Raw genomic sequence first — 22,218 nt, forward strand, 5'->3', positions numbered from 1 at the left:
AGAATATGATCAAATATGATCAGGCTGGTGAATAGATCAGTGCCACACACTAGATTTGGGGCGTATTTTCGTCTGTTAGAAGAAACTGCCTCCCAAAATTTTAAAGAAAGAAAAACTTATATATGTACAAAAAAAGGGTAAGTACAATGAAGCGATGGAATATGACTGTAAAGATGAAAATTATAAAAGATTTTATAAAAGGAATTGATAAGATAAGAAGTTGGTTGAAAAAAGGAAGAAGAGAAATTAAAAAAGAACAAAAAAAGTGGGCAGGGAGAGAATGTGATCAGACAGGAGACTAGAACAAAGGCATACACTAGAGATTTAGGGTATATTTTGGTCTGTTAGAAGAAACTGTATCCCAAAATTTTAAAGAGAGAACAACTTATATATATACAAAAGATAAGGTTAACTACAATGAAGGGATAGAATATGACACTAAAAATGAAAAATAGAAAAGATTTTTAAAAAAGGGATTGATAAGATGTTGGGTGAAAAAGGGAAAAAGAAAAATTTTTAAAAATAGAAAAGGAAAAAATAAAGAAAATTTAAAGAATTAACTTTGAAAGATTAAAGAATCATGGGTGAAAAAAGCCATGAATTCTATGGAATTCTAGGGGAATACTAGTGCTGGAGTTCTGCTGTTCTCAGTGATCAGTAAACTTGGTCTTGGCTGGCTGTTCTTGTTGATCTTCTCAGAGAGGGGCCTGTTGCAGTGATTCTCAAATGTCTTTGCCCGAGGCCGAATTGCACCCCACCCCCACCAAGGGCCGGGCTAAGTAATCTGCTCGGGTTTGCTCTCGGTAGCTTTTGTTCCCTGCAAGCTTTCCATACAGCTTTGGAGGACAAGAAAGAAAATGGAGGCCTCCCAATCTCTGGTCCCGGAGGAGCCGAGAGGTTGGGGCCCCACTTCTGAGTGAGCCCCCAGAGAAAAGCAGTCAGTCACTCCTCTCTCCTTGGTCTCCGGTCACATTCCGTGCTCACCAAGCCTGAGACCAAGCATTTCTATCTCTGGCACACGACCCTGTTTGTAGTCTCCAAACCCACCAGATCCCTGCAGTGCGCTCCTGCGCCACTCCTCCCAGGGGAGGAAGGGGAGTCTCCCCAGATCTGCCACTTGTTGGGTCCCTGCTGGAAGAGCAGTGGCCCGACTGTGCCACGGATCATGGTTTATGGCAACCCCGAGCTAGGAGCCCACTCCTTGGCTCTGTCTCTGCAGCTGGCTTCCCTGCTCTGATACCTGGGAGCTCTGCTGCACTCAGGCACCCCTGGTCTTTCTGTGACCCCGAGGGTCCTGAGACCACACTGTCCCAGCAAGGGTTCCACCCCCCGCTTAGCCACTGGAACGACGTCCCTCAGCGGAGTCGACTTCTAAAAGTTCTGATTTTGTGCTCCGCGGCTCTATCACTTGCCAGAAGTGGCCAAAGGAGGCCCCCTCCCCTGCCGTCTATCCTCCTGAATATCGCCTGGGATTCACTTCTCCCCACGTCCTACCTTCCAGAAAGTGGTTGCTTTTCTGTTCAGAGAGTTGCTACTATTCTTTTATTTGATCTCCTGTTGAGTTTATAGGTGTTCAGAATGGTTTGATACCTATCTAGCTGATTTCCTGGGACCAGATGAAATTTAGGTCTCCTACTCTTCTGCCATCTTGCTCCTCCCCCTAATGAGGTTCTTTGTAAGAAATTTAGAACACCAATTTGTGAGGGTTAACTCCATTTGTGAGAGAAAACATAGAGCAGAGGTAGCTCTGAAGCTGTGAAACAGCTTTGATTTTTGGCAGAATTTGCAAGTCCATAGCTTTCTGATCAATCTTGCTCTGCTCTGTAATCTCGTGTTTCTCTTTCTTGGTGTCAGAGATCTCACCTTCCTGGTGTCTGGGCTTATGCAGCTTCTTTTTCTTGAAGTAAGCATCAGTGAGATGTTTGGGGATTTTCATACTGCTGATATCAATTTTGGTAGAAGTGGCAATGATGAATTTCTGGTGTGTTCTACGCAGAGGAACTTGATTGAGGGATGGCAGTCCGGTCACAAGTAGCAAGCCACTGCTCAGTTGCTTCAGGAAAAGTACCCTCTCGCTCTGTGGCACCCAGTGAGGATGATCAAAATGGTCCCAGGAGTGATGTTAGCTCACAGTTTTCTCACATGCTGACTCAAAGGTTTTTTGCCATGGCTTAACAGGTTTCCAGGCACATCTTCAGTAGGATAATACCTAGGCATTTTGTGAAGCTTAACCACTCGGGTACCACCGTTCTTGTCACCACCAACTGGTTTTGTGAAAGTAGCAAAAACCTTCTCCTTCTTTCTCTTTTCAACCCTGGATTTAGCTGCCAAATACTTCTTCTCGCACATGGCCTTTCTGGAATACATAGCCGATGGGAAATATCTGCCAATTCCACTAACTAGGACGGGTTTCAGCTGCAGTGGGGCTTCCCCTTCTTTGGCATTTTAGCCTTGGGGTTACCCTTCTTAGCCTTGCCACCAGCATCAGCCTCCTTGGCTTCTAGTTTCTTTTCCTTAGTATCTGGCTTCTCAGCTTTTTCGCCCACCATCTTGCAAGATGGGAAAGAGCTCTAAGAATTAACTGAACCAAGAAGATGAAAGACTTGTACAATGAAAACTACAAAACATTGCTGAAAGAAATTAAAGATATACAAATAAATTGACACACATCCCATATTCATGGTTTGGAAAAGTTAATATTGTTAAAATGTCAATACTACCCAAAGTGATTTACAGAGTCAATGCAATCCCTATCAAAATCCCAATGATTTTTTTTTTTTGCAAAAATAGAAAAATCCATCCTAAAATTCATATGGAATCCAAGAGACCCCCAAATAGCCAAAATGAGCCTGAAAAAGAGCAAAGTTGGAGGTCTCACACTTACTGTTTTCAAAACTTACTACAAAACTAGAGCAATCAAAAAAGTATGGTATTGGCAGAAAGAGATATATATAACAATGGAACAGAATAGAGAGCCCAGAAATAACCCCTCACACAAATGGTCAAATGATTTTTGACAAGGGTGCCTAGCCCATTTAATGAGGAAAGGACAGTCTTTTCGACAATAGGTGCTAGGAAAACTGGATACCCATATACAGAAGAATGAACTTGGACCATTACCTAACACCATATATGAAAATTAACTCAGGATGGATTAAGGACCTAAATGCAAGACTGGAAACAATAAAACTCCTAGAAGAATATAAAGGACAAAGCTTCATGATATTAGATTTGGCAATGATTTCTTGGATAGGATACTAAACTGTGGAAGGAGCTGAGATGCCCTTCAACAGACAAATGGATAAAGAAAATGTGGTGCGTATATACAATGGAATATTACTCAGCCATCAGAAAGGATGAATACCCACCATTTGCATCGACATGGTTGGAACTGGAGGGGATTATGCTAAGTGAAATAAGTCAAGTAGAGAAAGACAATTATCATATGGTTTCACTTACTTGTGGAACATTAGGAATAGCATGGAAGACATTAGGAGAAGGAAAGGAAATCAGAGGGGGAGCCGAGCTGTGAGAGACTATGGACTATGGGAAACAATCTGAGGGTTTCAGAGGGGAGGGGGTGGGGGAATGGGTGAGCCCCGTGATGGGTATTAAGGAGGGCACGTATTGCATGGAGCATTGGGTGTTATATGCAAACAATGAATCATGGAACACTACATCAAAAACTAATGATGTACTGTATGGTGACATAACATAATAATAAAAAAAAAGGATACTAAAGGCACAGGTAACAAAAGAAAGAGCAAAATTAGGGGCACCTGGGTGGCTCGGTTGGGCAACTGACTCTTGGTTTCGGTTTGGGTCTTGATGTTGGCGTCAAGGTATCAAGCCCCCTGTTGGGCTCTGCACTTGGCTTGGAGTCTGCCTGAGATTCTACACCCCTTTGTCATCCCCCATCCCTGCTCACACTTAATCTTTCTAAAATAAATAAATAAATAAATAAATAAATAAATAAATAAATAAATAAAATTTTAAAAAGAGAGATGGAGAAATTGGACTTCATGAGAAAAAAAATTTTTTTTAAAGATTTTATTTATTTGACAGAGAGAGACACAGCGAGAGAGGGAACACAAGCAGGGGGAGAGGGAGAGGGAGAAGCAGGCTTCCCGCTGAGCAGGGAGCCTGATGTGGGACTTGATCCCAGGACCCTGGGATCATGACCTGAGCCGAAGGCAGACACTTAACCACTGACCCACCCAGGCACCCTGGACTTAATGAAAATTTAAATATCTTGTACATCAAAAGACCTATCTATGAGTAAAAAAGCAGCTCACAGAATGGCAGAAAAATATTTGCAAATCATATATCTGATAAGGAATTAATATTCAGAATATAACAACAAAAACCAACCTAATTCAAAAACTGGCAAAGGACTTGAATAGACAGTTCTCCAAACATCTACAAATGGCCAATGAGCACATGAAACAGTGTGCAACATCACTAATCATTAGAGAAATGCAAACCAAAACTATAATGAGATATCACCTCATACATATTAGAATGGAACTGGAGGGGATTATGCTAAGTGAAATAAGTCAAGTAGAGATCTTGTATACTACCATTCTATCAAAAAACCAGAAGACAACTGTTGGCAAGGATGTGGACAAATCGGAATCTGTATGCACTTCTGGTAGGAATGTAAAATGGTATAGTCACTGTGGAAGCTGGTCATTCTTCAAAAAATTAAAAATAGAATTATATGATCCAGCAATTTTACTTATGGGAATATATCCAAAATAATTGAAGGCAGGGTTTCAAAGAAATATTTGTGCACTGATGTTCATAGAAGCATTATTCACAAAAGGTAAAATGTGGAAGGAATCTACATGTCTGTCAACAGAATGGATAAGCAAACCGTGGCATATATATACAATTGAATATTATTCAGCCTTAAGAAAGAAAGTCTGACATAATATGCTACATCATGAATGAACTTTGAGTTCAATATACTAACTGAAATAAGCCAGTCACAAAAACACAAATGCTGTATGAGGTACATAATCAAATACATAGGGACAGAAAGGATCCTGGTGGTTGCCGGGGTTGGGGGGAGAATGGGAATTATTGTTTAATCGATATAGAGTTTCAATTTTAGAAGATGAAAAGAGTTATGGAGATGGATGGTGGTGATGGTTACACCAAAAATGTGAATGTGTTTAATACCATTGAGTAGGATGGTGAATTTAATATGCATGTTACCACAATAAAAAAAAGACATTAAAAAAAGTATTTTGTGATTACTTTTGAAAACAAAGATCAGAGAGTTTGATAACATACCACATAGGCATGTATGTTATTAAATTGTATTATCTTTGCCAAAAATACTGAAGATGAGCCTAAGTTTACAGGAAACAAGAATTGAGAAACAAATTAAACACCATGGTGGGGTCGGGGAGAGACAAATCCAGAAAATGAGACAGTCTAGAAAACAATTGGGTCTGATGTCTTTAACAAATCAGTGTCATAGAAAAAAATGTATATGGGAAAAAAGCCTGTTCTAAGTGAAAAGAAATGTAAGAAATATGAGAACTGGATGTTCTCATCCAAAGAGAGCACATGTTGGTCTTTGGATCCTAGTTTGAACAAACAAGCTACAAAATAAATTTTGGGATAATTAAGAAATATTAAATGTAGACTGGGCATTAGATTAATTAAGGAATTACACTTAATTTTATTATTATACACTTGCTAGATTGATAAAGTTATTGTGATTATATAGGAAAATGCCATATTTTGAATTTGTATACTTTAGTATTTAGGGGTAAAATGTCATGATGTCTGTAATTTACTTGAAAGTATTTCAGCAAACAAAAATAGATGAAGCAAATATGACAGCATGTTAACTATTGTTAAATCCAGGTGATGGCTATATAGATATTCATTCAGTATACCAATCTCTCTACTTTTTTGTGTATTTCAAATTTTTCATAACAAATTTTAAGCACATACACTGAGTAATGCTGCAGTGATAAACCTGGTACATACCTTGCATGCTCTGTAAATCACTCTAAGGTCTACTAAGTCCTAGGCAAAATGGGAAAGATCTAGAACATTATTTCAAACTGCAGATTGCGACTTTCTAGTCATTCCTAAAATTGAAGAGGATCATGACCAGTGATTTCTTATACATGAAATAGAATACAAAATGCTTAAGGGTTTCCAGTTAGGAAGTATGAATATTATGTGGAACTTTGTTTTAATCATATACATCAGTTACTTTTATACATATGTGTGTACATGATTATGATGTAAAGTCTATTTTTTACTATAACATGTATGCAAAAATGTAATAGGTCACTGAGGTGGTTCAGTATTTTCCACCAGAAGTCACTAACAATGGTGTCTTCTCAAGTTTCAAGTTAATTTCTCCTAAATTTCTTTGACAATGCTTTGTTTGCTGCACTGTGGTTATCTGATGGATGACCCAAACATATTCTCATTTTCTTTGTTTTGATTTTTCTAGTAACTATGACTGAAGTTTTACCAAAGGAAAAGAAACAGAAAGATGAGAAGACTTCAATTCTTGGTCAAGCTGTGGTGGACCTTCTTCCTTTACTGGAAGGTCAGATGTGTGCTTTGCTCAAAAGCAGATATAGGAAAGCTCATAAAATTTAGCTCCAGAGAAGTGCAAAAATCAGCCTTAGTGAATTTGAGGGGTTTGATAAAAAGATGAACACATTTATCTCTGCCTAACCCTTCCTTCTATGGCTTGATTTGCTTTCTTTTTGCAGGAGAGAGTTCATTTGAAACGATGGTCCCCTTGCACCCTGTGCCAGGCTCTCCTTTAGAACTTGTTCGGTCAAGTGTAAAGGTAATCAGAGTTCTAAAGCCTGCTGTTGTCTACCAAGTCTGTTTGTTATAAAGATTTGATTCAGTTGAGTCCAGTTCATCAGGTGTATTCTTTTCACAAGCACACAGAATGCTAAGTTCTGGGAAACAAAGATAAATAAATCAGAGTCCTACTTTAGGAGTCCATAATCTACACGTCATGGGTCATAATCAGTGTGATTAAATAATGGAGTGGAGGATGTGGGCACAGAGTAGTTAGTTATTGGTTACTTTGCCCAGGGGTACACGTAGAGAAAGCTTAACCAAGGAAATGTCCTGATGGATTAAATTGAATAACACGTGAATGCACCTACCACACTTTCTGGCATATTAAGCCTGAATTGGTAGGCTGTGCTAGTCTGGTTTGTCTTCTGACCTGTGTTTTCCATTCTTCCTGGGGATCGGTAGCTTCTTGGGTCTTTACTTTTGCCACTCTGGTGCAAGTACACTCACTTTCAGCAGATACCACAGCTGCCTTCTGTTTTGCAAAAGTGAAAGAGAGAAAAGGGCCCAAATGATCCAATTATTCCGATTGCAGTTCCCTAATTAACCACTGCTGTGGGTCCATTCCTGCTTCTTGTTGATTTTGACCTTGGAGCTGCCATAGTCCACTCCTTGTGTCTGCTGTGGTCCTCTCTCTCTCTCTTATTTTAGGCTGTGGTTGTTTTCTTTCTAGGTTGTTTGGTTTTTTGTTTTAAGATCTGATTTAATTTGCTTTCTGTCTTTCTAGGATTCCTATAAATATGTAGTCCACTGATAGCAATTCTTATTTCCCAGGGATGTTATAGCATTATTCTTTTATTGGAGGTAAAGATATAATTTAGTATCTTTCTGTAATTCCATGTGACTTGTGCTAGAAAGAGGTATATATCTTTGCTCAGTCTGCCTTCATTGGTCCAGTCTCCCTGCTTATATACTTATATGTACTTATGTTGATTTTCCTTGCATATCTTTAGAAGAAAAATTAGTCAAATGGATTATTAGTCCTTAGGATGTTTGTTCATAGTATTTCTGTGTTTGCTTGTTTTACACATTCAATGAAAAGAATATATCACACTTAATTTCCATTCACTTGAGAGTTCTCACTAATTTTATATTTAAGCATCTACACTGATTATTCTCAAGACTCAAAGAGTAAAATGACATAAACCTGTCCTTGGAAAAGAGTTTCCAATTCATCTTCAAGTATTTCCTGTCTTGATTGAGTGATACAAATTAGAAAACTTCGGGACATTTTACTTATCTTTCCAGAGACATACTGGTCAGAGGTGTCACATTCTTCAATGCCTCTCTTTCTTAAAATCTTCTTCCCTTTGGTGTTCTCACTTCCCGCTCACTGACTGTACCTTCTCAGGTTCCTGCACCAGACCTCTTTCCTCTGCCCATGTCTTATGTGTGAAGGTTCTAACCTTGGCCACCTTTTCTTCTTAGTCTGTGTTCATATTCCTGGGTTGTGGGGGGAGATTATTCATTATTTAACAGTCACCAGTATGAGTGCTTCCTTGGACCCTAAATACAACCAATCCCCAAATCTGCCTTTCAGCAAATCCAGCCTTTTATATCTCCTAAGTGCCTCTTTTCTTAGCTTTATTCCTACTCTTTATTGCCTTATAACCTCTCATTGGAACATTACAAGTAGCCTTATAACTGCTCTTACCTCCCTCCAGTTCCACCTTCTCACTCTTGTCGGGTGACTTAGAATTAAATAGGATCACATCTCATCCCCTATTCAGTACTATGTAGTTCATGGATTCCCCTACTTCTTACATGTTAAGGTCCAGATTCCTTAGCAGGCATGCAACAGCTTTTATAATAGGAACCTGCCACTTGTTCAATATCATCTCCCAGACTCCCCTTCTTATGCTTTATATTCTAAAATCCTGAACTACTTACACCTGAACAAAATACACCATGCTGTTTCAGTCCTCTTTTACATAAACTCTTCTTTTTGTTCAGAATTATTTTCTTTCCTTTCTCTGCTTATCTAAATTGCAAACTTTTAGTAATTTATTTTATAGAAGTCAATTTAGGCATCACCATCTCTCCTCCCCACCCCAATAATTAATTATTCACTTCCTCTTTGGTGCTCCTTGACTAGGGCATTTTATACAGGTCTCTATTATAGGATTTATCATAAATCATGGAATTACAATATGAATCCCATAATAAAAGGGGTCATGTCTCCTTTATCATTATATTCCTAGTGCTGTGGTAAAGTGCCTGGCATATAATTAGCAACCAATACACATTTTATTTTATTTATTTTTTATATCGAATGCTTCATGAATTTGTGTCATCCTTGTGTATGAGACATGCTAATCTTTGTATTCTAACCAATATACATTTTATTTTTATTTTTATTTTTTTTTAAAGATTTTATTTATTTATTTGAGAGAGAGGATGAGAGGAGAGAGAGAGCACATGAGAGGGGGGAGGGTCAGAGGGAGAAGCGGACTCCCCGCTGAGCAGGGAGCCCGATGCGGGACTCGATCCCGGGACTCCAGGATCATGACCTGAGCCGAAGGCAGTCGCTTAACCAACTGAGCCACCCAGGCGCCCTAACCAATATACATTTTAAAGCTTCTTTCTATTGTATCCTGTGTGTGAATGTTAGATACATACATATATATCTATATCTATACCTATATCTGTATATATATGGGTATATACATATATATTTGAAAAAATATTTTCTTGGGGTGCTTGGGTGGCTCAGTCTGTTAAGCATCTGCCTTTGGTTCGGGTCATGATTGCAGGGTCCTGGGATGGAGACCCACCTGGGGCTCCCTGCTCAGCGGAAAGTATCTGAACACCATTTACAGCATTGTTTCTGAGAATTTCTATTGGAGACATAACTTGGAAATTTCTCATTGTAGAATATGTAATTCTTTTTTTCCTTAAGGATTATTTTAGAGAGAGATAGAGCATGCATGTGTGCAAGCAGGGGGAGGAGCAGAAGGAGAAGGAAAGAGAGAATCTCAAGCAGACTTCCCGCTGAATGTGGAGCCCAAAGTGGGGCTTGATCTCAGGATCCTGAGATCATGATCTGAACAGAAACCCAGAGTCAGACACTCAACTGACTGAGCCACCCAGGCGCCCCAGTAGAATGTGTAATTCTTTAACAATAATATTAATTATTCTTACTAATGGTGATTTCTAAGAAAATAAAAATGAACAAATTATTTTTCTCCTCTCTAATTAAAACATGAGCTGTCTTGATAGCCCTACTTGGGTACATTACTAACATCGAATCCTTAGCTCTTCTAAAAAACTCATTTTTTGAGCTTGTTCATGCTGTCAAGAAATACTTTCTCATCTGTGAAAAATGGAAATATATTAAAGAATATGATTTTCAAATATTTAGTAAGAAAACCTAAAATTTTATTTATTTATTTATTTTAGATTTTACTTAAATTCAAGTTGTTAACATATAGTGTATTATTAGTTTCAGGGGTAGAATTTAATGATTCATCAGTTGCATATAATACCCAGTGTTCATTACATCAAGTGCCCTCCTTAATGCCCATCACCCGTTACCTCATCCCCCCACCCACCTCCCCTCCAGCAACCCTCAGTTTGTTCCCTATAGTTAAGAGTATGTTATGGTTTGCCTCCCTCTATGTTTTTATCTTATTTTATTTTTCCTTCCCTTCCCTTCCCCATGTTCATCTGTGTTGTTTTTTAAATTCCACATGTGAGTGAAATCATTTGGTGTTTGTCTTTCTCTGACTTATTTCACTTAGCATAATACACTAGCTCCATCCACGTCATTGCAAATGGCAAGATTTCATTCTTTTTGGTGGCCAAGTAATATTCCATTATATATATATATATATATCTCACATCTTCTTTATCCATTCATCAGTTGATGGACATCTGGGCTCTTTCCATATTTTGGCTATTGTGGACATTGCTGCTATGAACATTGGGGTGCAGGTACCACCTGGAATCACTATGTATCCTTTGGATAAATACCTAGGAGTGCAATTGCTGGGTCATAGGGTAACTCTGTTTTCAACTTTTTGAGGAACCTCCATACTATTTTCCAGAGTGGCTGTACCAGTTTGCATTCCTACCAACAGTACAAAAGGATCCCCCTTTCTCTGCATCCTCACCAACATCGGTTGTTTCCTGAGTTGTTAATGTTAGCCATTCTGACTTGTGTGAGGTGTTATCTATCTCATTGTGGTTTTGATTTGTATTTCCCTGATACCAAGTGATGTTGAACATTTTTTCATGTGTCTTTTAGCCATTTGTATGTCTTCTTTGGAGAAATGTTTGTTCGTGTATTCTGCCTATTTCTTGGTTGGATTATTTGTTCTTTGGGTGTTGAGTTTGATAAATTCTTTATAGATTTTGGATCCTAGCCCTTTATCTGATATGTCATTTGCAAATGTCTTCTCCATTCTGTAGGTTTGCCTTTTAGTTTTGTTGATTATTTCCTTTGCTGTGCAAAAGCTTTTTATCTTGATGAACTCCCAATAGTTCATTTCTGCTTTTGTTTCTCTTGCTTCTGGAGACATGTCTAGTAAGAAGTTGCTGTGACCAAGGTCAAAGAGGTTGCTGCCTGTGTTCTCCTCTAGGATTTTGATGGATCCATCCCTGTCTCACATTTAGATTTTTCATCCATTTGAATTTATTTTTTTGTATGGTATAAGAAAGTGGTCCAGTTTTGTTCTTCTGCATGTGGCTGTCCAATTTTCCCAATGCCATTTGTTGAAGAGACTGTCTTTTTTCCATTGTATATTCTTTCCTGCCATATAGCTGAGGGTCCATTTCTGGGCTCTCTATTCTGTTCCATTGATCTATGTGTCTGTTTTTGTGCCAGTGCCATACTGTCTTGATGATTACAGCTTTATAATACAGCTTTGACGTCCAGAACTCTGATGTGTCCAGCTTTGGTCTTCCTTTTCAACATTACTTTGGCTATTTGGGGTATTTTCTGGTTCCATACAAATTTTAGGATTGTTTTTTCCAGCTCTGTGAATAATGCTGGTGTTATTTTGATAGGGATTGCATTGAATGTGTAGATTGCTTTGGGCAGTATAGACATTTTAACAATATTTGTTCTTCCAATCCATGAGCATGGAATGTTTTTCCATTTCTTTGTGCCTTCCTCAATTTCTTTCAAAAGCACTCTATAGTTTTCAGAGTACAGATCTTTTATCTCTTTGATTAGGTTTATTCCTAGGTATCTTATAGTTTTTGGTGCAATTGTAAATGGGATTGATTCCTTGATTTCTCTTTCTGCTGCTTCATTATTGATGTATAGAAATGCAATAGACTTCTGTGCACTGATTTTATATCCTGTGAGTTTACTGAATTCCTGTATCAGTTCTAGCAATTTTTTGGTGGAGTCTAATTTTAAAAAAGTACTACATTTAAATTACAAAGATAGTCACAGAATATAAACTGGCAAAAAAAGCAACCCAATGTCACTCATGTGAAACTACTATTAACATTTCAGTATAGGACCTTCCAATTCCTCTTTTATGTGTATTTGTATACATATGTGACCTCAGTATGGTAGAGGGGAAAGGCCTCTAGCTTAGGAATAAGATTCTCATCTCAGCTGTAGTTCTAACGCATGAGACTTAGAGAAAGTTATTTGAATCCTCTATATGGAAATAATTAAACTTGACCTTCTTACCTTGAACAGTGATATGAGATTCAAATAAGATAATGAAAAAAGGGGGTGGGGGTGGGAAGGCCTCTGGCATTCTCAAAATGCTGCATAATTTTATTCTTTTCCAGCAGTGCAGTCTTGAAGTTAAAGTATTTGTGGCAGAACCCTTATTGACCACAGCACAGATCTTAGGAGGCAATCTACTGAAAGTCACATTGGAGGCTGCCTACTCTGTGCCTGAATCTTTCATTCCAGTAGGGCCTATGCAGAACTACATGGTTGGTATGCAAGTTCCATCAGTTGGAGAGGTAAAGCCCTACAACCAGATATTTATATAGATTTAAACAGTCATATGGTCATCTCTTCCTCACCTGCTAAGATTTCATTCAAAGCAAGCTCTCTATTAATGACTGAGATTTTCTTTAGGTTTAAAAAAATAAAGTTTAGTTCTGTTTTATATGTAGATATCTATAGTTTACATATACATAATAGTATATATTACATATAATTTATGTCAATAAATACATATTTATGGTGGAAAATATGTAAAGCATTTTAAAATTGACTATTTTTAATGTGTTTCTATATATTACTTTTATGCGTGTATTTTGGGGATTTGTGTGCTTAATTGTATAAAACTTTCTCTTAATTTCAGGTTATTTTCTTAGTCCAAATTTCTTTTTTTTTTTTAAGATTATTTATTTATTTTGAGGGGGGGAGAGAGAGTGCAGGTGCATAGGGCAGAGGGGCAGAGGGGCAGAGGGAAATGGAGAGAGAATTTCAAGCAGAGTCCCTGCTGACTGCAGAGCCTGACACACACTGCTGGATCCCATGACCCTGAGATCATGACCTGAGCCAAAATCAAGAGTCAGATGCTCAACCGACCCACCCAGGCACCCCTCTTAGTCAACATTTCTATGGAATGATTGTGTTGGATTTTTTGAGGCTCTTGATAGAGATTTCCAAATTGTTTGCTAAAAAGGTATAATTAGTTAATACTGCCATCTGTTTTATTGCCATCTACATTTCAGTAGGAACCCTCCAATTCCTCTTCACCATTTACATTCCCACCAGCAGTATAAAGGGTTCCAATTTCTCCATATCCTCGTCCATATTTATTATTTTTTTGTTTTGTTTTGTTTTGTGATAATACCCATTCTAATAGGTGTGAAGTGGCATCTTCTTATGTTTTAGATTTGCATTTCCCTAAGGACTGATGACGTTGAACATCTTTTTCCATGCTTATATTGCCATTTGTATATACATATACTTTTTAAAGATTTTATTTATTTACTTGACAGAGAGAGACACAGTGAGAGAGGGAACACAAGCAGGGGGAGTGGGAGAGGGAGAAGCATGCTTCCCGCAGAGCAGGGAGCCCGACGTGGGGCTCGATCCCAGAACCCTGGGATCATGATCTGAGCTGAAGGCAGACGCTTAATGACTGAGCCACCCAGGCGCCCCCATTTGTATATTTTCTTTTGGGGAAATGTTTATTCAAGTTCTTTGCCCATTTTTGAATCAGGTTGTTTTTTGTTGTTGAGTTCTAAGAGTACTTTATAGATTCTAGCTATTAATCCCTTATCAGATATGTGATTTGCAAATATTTTCTCCCATTTTTTACTTTGTTGTTAGTATATTTTGCTGCAGAAAATTTTTTAATTTTAATGAAGTCCAATTTATCTATTTCTTTCTTTTGTGTCTGTGTCCTTGGTGTCATAACCAAGAAATCATTGCTTAATCCAATACCATGAAGTTTTTCCCGAGTTTTCTTCTAAGAGTTTTATAATTTTAGTTCTTACGTTTAGGCCTTTGATTCATTTTGAGTTAATTTTTGTATGTGGTTTAAGGTAAGGGTAAAACTTGATTTTTTTGCATGTGGATAATTAGTTTTTTTTTTTTTAAGATTTTATTTATTTATTTGACAGAGAGAGACACAGCAAGAGAGGGAATACAAGCAAGTGGAATGGGAGAGGGAGAAGCAGGCTTCCCGCGGATCAGGGAGCCCGATGTGGGGCTCGATCCCAGGACCCTGGGATCATGACCTGAGCCGAAGGCAGACACTTAACGACTGAGCCACCCAGGCGCCCCGGATAATTAGTTTTCTGCATCATTTATTGAAAAGATTGTCCGGGGCGCCTGGGTGGCTCAGTCGGTTAAGTGTCTGCCTTCAGCTCAGGTCATGATCCCAGCATCCTGGGATTGAGCCCCACATTGGGCTCCTTGCTCAGTGGGGAGCCTGCTTCTCCCTCTCCCTCTGCCCGCCACTCCACCTGCTTGTGCTTTCTCTCTCTCTCTTTCTCTGTCAAATAAATAAATAAAATCTTTTAAAAAAGAAAGAAAGAAAGAAAAGACTGTCCTTTCTCCATTGAGTGGTCTTGGCATCCTTTATTTTGACAATTTTTGCCACTATTCTTGTTGTTATGGAGGAGCAGCTTTTCAGCGGTCTTTACTCTGCCATTCCAGAAATGCCTCTCCTTCACAGAAGTTTTTTAGCTAACCCAAACAACTAGAATTGTTGAATTATAGGGTATGACAATTTTAAATTTACTGGAGACTGCAAAATGGCTTTCCATAGTTATACCAATTTATATTTCCATCAACTATGTATAAGAATATCATTCCCTTCACAATATTGCCAATGCTTGTTATTTTCAGACAGATTTTGCCAATCTGTGGTTTAAAATGATATCTCATTGTTTTAATGTTCATTGCAATTATTAAGAATATCTAGCACGTTGTTATTTAAATGGTGGATTATCTAATTTCCCTTTCTATAATTTGCCTATTTATATCTTTATCAATTTTCTATTGCAAGTATATTTTAGATAAATTATAGGTAGGAAAGTGCCTATATTGCTAACCCTTTGTCAGATTTAAGTTTGTTTTTAAAAAGGTAATTTTTAAACAGGTATATCATAACTCTCATATAGATATAAAATAACAAAAAGGATTTAAACCAAAAAGGGTTCAAAGGAGAATCTGAAGAAATAACCCATATATAAGCAATCAGGAATGTTGAAATGAATTTGCCAATAATTCTAAACTTATCATCAGCCACATGGCAATAATCAATTACATCTCCACTGAACAAAATATATTTGTATATCTATGGACAAGAATTCTTTGCATCATTATCAATTTTTTATAAATTAAAAATTATAAAATAGCACAAAGACAATGAAGGGCACAGGCTCCTCTGTAGAATCAGATAATCACAGAAAGAATGGTCTGTTAGACAACACCCAACATTACATTGAAAAGATACTTCAGTAATCTTTTTTGTTCATTTTGAAGTCTTTTACAAAATTTCCTGATGTATGATATTCTGTAGAAAGACTCTCCCATTTTGTTCAAGAATGGAACTCTAAAGCTTGGAGGGGAAAGAGAACCTGTTCCCAGGCCCAAAAAATGGCCAATTGCCAACATTCTGGCTCCAGGAGCTAATAACATTCCTGATGCTTTCATCATTGGTGGGCCCTATGAGAAAGAAGAAGGAGAACTCAACCGCCCAGAGGTGAGAGAATTATGCAGTTTTTTGGTGATAAACTAAATGCATAGACAGATGCTAAAACACTTTTTAAATGTTTTTATATTATATATTTATTAATAACATAATATAATTAATGTTATTATATATAATACATAAAATATATTTATATGTATTTGTTACTTGTTAAAATAAAACAATTATCTAATTTTGATGAAAATGTCTCCTGACTTCTTAAGTTCAACAAACAAAATAATTTATTAAATTCAAATTTACTCTTTATTTTAAATTTATTTATTCATTTTTAAAAGATTTTATTTATTTGATAGAGAGAGAGGGAGGGAGAGCACGAGCAGGGCAGGGGGAGGAGTAGAGGGAGAGGGACAGGCAGACTCCCCACTGAACAGGGAGCCCTACTCTGGGCTGGATCCCAGGACCCTGGGATCATGACCTGAGCCAAAGGCAGACGCTTAACCAGCTGAGCCACCCGGGTGCCACAGATTTATTTATTTTTGAGTAGGTAATAATATGGTCATAGGTCATGCATATAAAAGCAAATATATATACTCAAAGGAAAAAAGGAAGACACAAACAAAAACATTTGGAAGAGTGAAGTTTCCTTGCAAAGAGTGCAAAGGAGTAAGATTTCAGAAAGACTGACTCAGAGACATTAGCATAGTAAAAGTCAGGGATAAAACTATTTTCCTTTAGGAAGTCTAGATTTATAGGAAGTATTCAAAAATCCTGTTATTTTCAGACTAGAACCCGTCAGGAAGACACTATTTTTTTTTATCTCAGTGTGTAAAGTGTTTATTGTTTATTGTTTATTTTCTTTTTAAGTGTTTATTTGTTTTTAACTGAGTAAATAAAGTGCTTAATCATATTGAAAGCAGGGGAAAATGTCAGTTTTGCTTTATATACACACATATATACATACATGTATTCTTTCCCTATTGTTTGTTTGTGTTTTTACTGAAATGGTGGCATACTCACTGTTTTACAACTTGCTTTTTAGTGTACCTTGGTGATTTTTCCACATTGCTACCTAAAGAACATTGTTACTCTTTTTCTTTCTTTGCACTTGCTGTATGACATGACATTGTATATGGACATACTTAAATTCACTTAACCAGTCTCCTATTGGTGGATGTTTAGGCAGTTGAAATTATCCTTTTCTTTTTATTCCTCTCTTCCTCCTTCCTTTTCTGTTTCCTCCTTCCTTCCTTCCCTCATTCTTCATTTCTTCTTTTGTTCTTTCTTTCTACATCCTATACTTGTCAAGAGCAGAGAAAATGCTGCAAGCACACTTGCAAATGTTTCTTGAATGAGTTAATAATCATTAGTGGAAACATTCAAAAAAATAATTTGTAAAATGAAAATGGTTGAATTATGTTAAGTATCTGACTAAATATTTTAAATAGTTGAAATAAGTCAGGCAATATTTGGAAAACATTGTGCAGTGTCTTCTCTCATCATTGTGATTAGTGAAAATGCATCCTGTTCTTTGATTTATATTTTTGTTTAGATCAGGTATTTTATTTTACATATTTGGATTTTATATTACATTTTGGTTTATTTTTTTCTGTTTCAAATTTTTATTTAAACTCTAGTTAGTTAACATACAGTGTAATATTAGTTTCAGGAGTACAATTTTGTTTAGTTTCATCACTTACATACAACACCCAGTGCTCATCACAACAAGAGTCCTCCTTAATACCCATCACCCATCTAGCCCATCCCCTGCCCACCTCCCCTCCAGCAACCCTCAGTTTGTTCTCTATAGTTAAGAGTCCCTTATATTTTGCTCCCCCTCTTTTTTTTCTTTTCCCACATGTTCATCTGTTTTATTTCTTAAATTCCACATTTGAGTGAAATCGTATGGTATTTGCTTTCTCTGACTTATTTCACTTAGCATAATACACTGTAACTCCATCCACATCATTGCATATGGCAAGATTTAATTTTTTTTGATGGCTGAATAATAATTCATTATATATATATTTTTTAGTTTAGATCATTGTTCTCAACCCTGGTTGCTCATTAGAATCACCTGGAAAGCTTTTAAAACAATAACAATGGCCAAGCCCTAACTGAGATCAATTACATAAGAATTTACTTTCAGGGGCGCCTGGGTGGCTCAGTCGTTAAGCGTCTGCCTTCGGCTCAGGTCATGATCCCAGGGTCCTGGGATCGAGCCCTGCATTGGGCTCCCTGCTCAGCTGGAAGCCTGCTTCTCCCTCTCCCACTCCCCCTGCTTCTGTTCCCTCTCTCGCTGTGTCTCTCTCTGTCAAATAAATAAATAAATAATCTTTAAAAAAAAAAAAAAAAGAATTTACTTTCAAAATATCACTGTCCAGGTAGCGATTTTTTTAAAAGCTCCCAAATAGGGACACCTGAGTGGCTCAGTCAGTTAAGCGTCTGCCTTCGGCTCAGGTCATGATCCCGGGGTCCTGGGATTGAGTCCTGCATCGGGCTCCTTGCTCAGCGGGGAGCCTGCTTCTCCCTCTGTCTGCGTCTCCCCCTGCTTGTGCTTGCTCTCTCTCTCTCTGACAAATAAATAAATAAAATCTTTAAAACTAAATAAATAGAAAAATAAAAGCTCAGATAATTCTAATATGCATCCAGGGTTGAGAACCAGATGATTGAGGTTATATGAGTGAATATTTGGAACTTAGTACTGGATTGTTGTAAGAATAAAAATAATTTATATTATGTATTTTATTAATAGTGAAGCACCCTAAAATTTAAGCTGTGGTAGTAGTTACAGTAGTAGTCATAGGAGTAATAGTAGTAGTAGTAAAAGTGTTGTGATCAAATCCATTAAAAGAATGCCCCACAGAATGAGCAGGATGGAGCAACAGTACACTGAGAAAACAAAAGTTTCTTACTATTTTACAGGACAGGGAATTTAGGAACCAAGCAGAGTGCATAAAGAAAAGGATTATTTGGGACTTGGAAAGTCGCTGCTACCTTGATCCTCCTGCAGTGGTCAGGTAGGAAGAGGAAGGGAATATGTCTAACCACCAAAGACTATAGGTGGGAAGAAATACTACTGTTGTTAACTTTATCTATATTTGAGTTAAGGTGATCTGAGAATCTCTTTCACCATATTTGCTAATAACAGAGTCTTTTAGTGATGGTGGCTTAACCAAGGTAGATTCTGATTTCTTTTCATATAAAATAAGTCCAGAGCTGCATGTATGGTAGCTCCAGTGTTATCAGGTATCCAGGCTCCATCTTTCTTTTTGCTCTACCTTTTTTAACATGTGCCTTCTATCCACAAGGGTGTCTCATGGTTCAGGCTGGCTGTTGGAACTCCATCCTGCACGTTCACATTCCTCACAGAAAGTTGTAAGAGAGGGCAGTGTTTATGGATAAAAAAAGGACACATGCTGGCCGTCTTAGCCCCCCTTATAGAGCCTTCCTAGAATCTGCAACCTCAGTTTATATCTCAATAGCAATCTCTAGATGCACAAGAAGCTGGGAATTATATTTTTGTTAGACACATTGTTACTCAGACTAAATCAGGAGTTAGATGCTAAAGAAGAACAGGGCACTTGATATTGTTTGGGTAACTACCAGTCTCTGTTACCTGGGGGTTAGGAAGAGGATGAGAAATAGAGGATTATCAATATAGGTATAATTTGAATGAGGAACTCTGGTTTTCTTTTTCAATTCATAGACTATTTTTTTTATTATGTTATGTTAGTCACCATACAGTACTTCATTAGATTTTGATGTAGTGTTGCATGATTCATTATTTGCGTTTCACACCCAGTGCTCATTGCAATACGTGCCCTCCTTAATACCCACCACCAGGCTAGACTATTTTTAAGAACAATGTTAGAATTACAGAAAAATTGAGCAGATATTTCAGAAAATTCCTATGTACTTCTGGTTCCCCACATGACTGTGGTGCATAATATAAATATACATTCTTGGCTTTGACTTGCTGATATTTTGTTAAGGATACATTATTGCTATTATTACTTTGAACAGTTATCTATTTGATCAGTTAAAAATAAGAAAAATTTCCATCTCTTTCTTTACATTTCCATCTCCCTATTACATTATCTGCAGGTTGTCTGCTTTTTCCATTAGAGTTCTTAACATATTAATCATAGTTATTTTAAATTCCCTATATGATCATTTCAAAATATGTGTCATATCTGAGTCTAGTTCTTGTGTCTGTTTTGTATTTTTTCTTGCCTTTTACTATTGCTTGTGATTTTTTTATTGAAAGTTGGACATTATGTATTGGGTAATAAGAAGTGAGGTGATTAGGGTTTTTAGTGTGAAGTTTTCTGTTAATCTGGCTAGGAGCTGGGCTGTGTTTAATGTTTGCTATATATGTAGGTGCTAGAGGCTTCAGTTTCCTTTTTTGTTCTTTCCCTGTTGTGTTTGGGTTTGCCTAAGAACTTTTCTTAGGTAGGGTCTATGTTTTGCAGTCTCTCTGTTATAATCCACTGTTACTATACTGGAACCCTGTTGATATGATGGGAAGGTGTTGGGAAGGGGAAGTGTTTTATAATCCTTTGGTTAAATCTCAGTATTTTAATGGATTGACTGCCTGGGCTGTGACCTTCAGAAGTGTTTAACAACATTTTTTACTTATTATGTGAGACAGGAAGGCTAGACAGAGCTGGAGTTGTCTAATCGCCCTTCCCCTGGGTCAGATAAGGCTCTGGTAAAGTAGTTTCCCTTAAAGAGTAGGCTTTTTTTTTTAGTACTTTTTTTTTTTTTTAAGATTTTATTTATTCATTTGAGACACAGAGATACAGAGACAGAGAGAGAGACAGCATGAGCAGGGGGAGAGACAGAGGGAGAGGGAGAAGCTAGCTCCCCGCTGAGCCAGGAGCCCAATGTGGGGCTCCATCCCAGGATGCTGGGATCATGACCCAAGCTGAAGGCAGATGCTTAACATCTGAGCCACCCAGGCGCCCCAAGAGTAGGCTTTTGTTATGGATAACACTCCAGGCATATTTCAAAATGGTTACTTTTCCCTTCTTTCTGCCTAAGAGGATTTTTCTCATATCTTCACCATGAATATTTGATGGGGCCCCTTGCTTTAAAACCATAAAACTATGGGGCTCTCGTAAGACTGGGCTTCCAGCAGTCTATAACTTTGGCTAATCCAGCCTCCAGCAATTTGTCAAAATTACCATTAAAGTGTTTCCACCAGTTACTGGCTCTGTTACTTTTTCCTACCTGTAAGCTGATCTCAGCCATGATTCTCTATACTTCCGTGTATCTCCAAATTTCAGGGTGGTAATTGGCCCCACGAACTTAATCCTTAGATGGATCTAAGAAAGGTCATTGATTTTTCAGTTTGATTGGGGTTTTTTTTGTTGTTGTTTTTGTTCTAAGAACAGGAGCAACAACTTCTAAACACTTTACGTGTCAGAGCTGACACTGTAAGTCCTACTTTATTTCCACAGGAGAAATAAATATATGTTATACTATTTGCATACTTGTGTGATTATTTCTTTAGAATAAATCACTAGAAGTGGAATTTCTGGGTCAAAGATTATGACCATTTTAAGGCTTTTGCTTCATATTGCCAAAAAAAAAAAAAAAGTATAGTTTCCCTCTGCTAGCAGTATAGTAGAATTATTTTGGAATTTATAGATTTGGAAAGGTTTAAAAAACCCACCTACCTAATAAAAATATTAATATATGTGTGCCTATTCCATTACTTTTTTAAAGAGTTACTCATTTTGAGAGAGAGGGAGAGAAAGAGAGTGAGGGGGCACGGAGGGGAGAGGGGGAGGGACAGAGGGAGCAGCAGAAGAGAGAGTCTCCCAAGCAGGCTCCACACTGAGCCCTGAGCCCCGAGCCCCATGCGGGGCTCATTCGTGGAGGGATCAGTCCCAGAAGCCCAAGATCAGGACCTGAGCCCAAACCAAGAGTTGGTTGCCTAGCTGACTGCACCACCCAGGCACCCCTCCATTACTTTTTAAAGGAGAAGAATACTTCCCTTTAAATTACACTAACCTCATTTTTGTATATAATGTTAATGGACTGATTTTTGATTTGCAGTTTTCAGAAGCGAATTGCTGATTGTCGATTTTGGCCTGTAGAGATCACAAGAGTTCCTCTGACTACTGCACCCAAAGGGAAAGCTACAAAATTTGATAAGGTTAATTTGTTTGCTTAAAAATATTTATATAAGAAATGTCTGGTTAGACCCAACCTTTTATTTTTTTAAAAGATTTTATTTATTTATTTGACAGAGAGAGACACAGTGAGAAAG

General features: G+C 37.6%; 1 protein-coding gene and 1 pseudogene across 1 annotated transcript in view; one reads left to right on the forward strand and one right to left on the reverse strand.

The window, feature by feature from the left end:
• Positions 1 to 22,218, forward strand: part of CFAP70 (cilia and flagella associated protein 70) — a 79,704-nt gene that overhangs the window by 16,983 nt on the left and 40,503 nt on the right. Inside the window, exons 3-8 of the mRNA XM_081823094.1 lie at positions 6,485 to 6,583; positions 6,753 to 6,832; positions 12,604 to 12,783; positions 15,810 to 15,992; positions 18,864 to 18,958; positions 22,005 to 22,104. Of these exons, the coding sequence (XP_081679220.1) occupies positions 6,485 to 6,583; positions 6,753 to 6,832; positions 12,604 to 12,783; positions 15,810 to 15,992; positions 18,864 to 18,958; positions 22,005 to 22,104 (737 nt within the window). The remainder of the gene's footprint in view (positions 1 to 6,484; positions 6,584 to 6,752; positions 6,833 to 12,603; positions 12,784 to 15,809; positions 15,993 to 18,863; positions 18,959 to 22,004; positions 22,105 to 22,218) is intronic.
• Positions 1,668 to 2,549, reverse strand: LOC115940192 (large ribosomal subunit protein eL6 pseudogene; annotated as a pseudogene).

Source organism: Leptonychotes weddellii, chromosome 6 (assembly GCF_054177405.1).
Source record: "Leptonychotes weddellii isolate Sample4059 chromosome 6, ASM5417740v2, whole genome shotgun sequence".
In the NCBI taxonomy this organism is placed as follows: domain Eukaryota; kingdom Metazoa; phylum Chordata; class Mammalia; order Carnivora; family Phocidae; genus Leptonychotes; species Leptonychotes weddellii.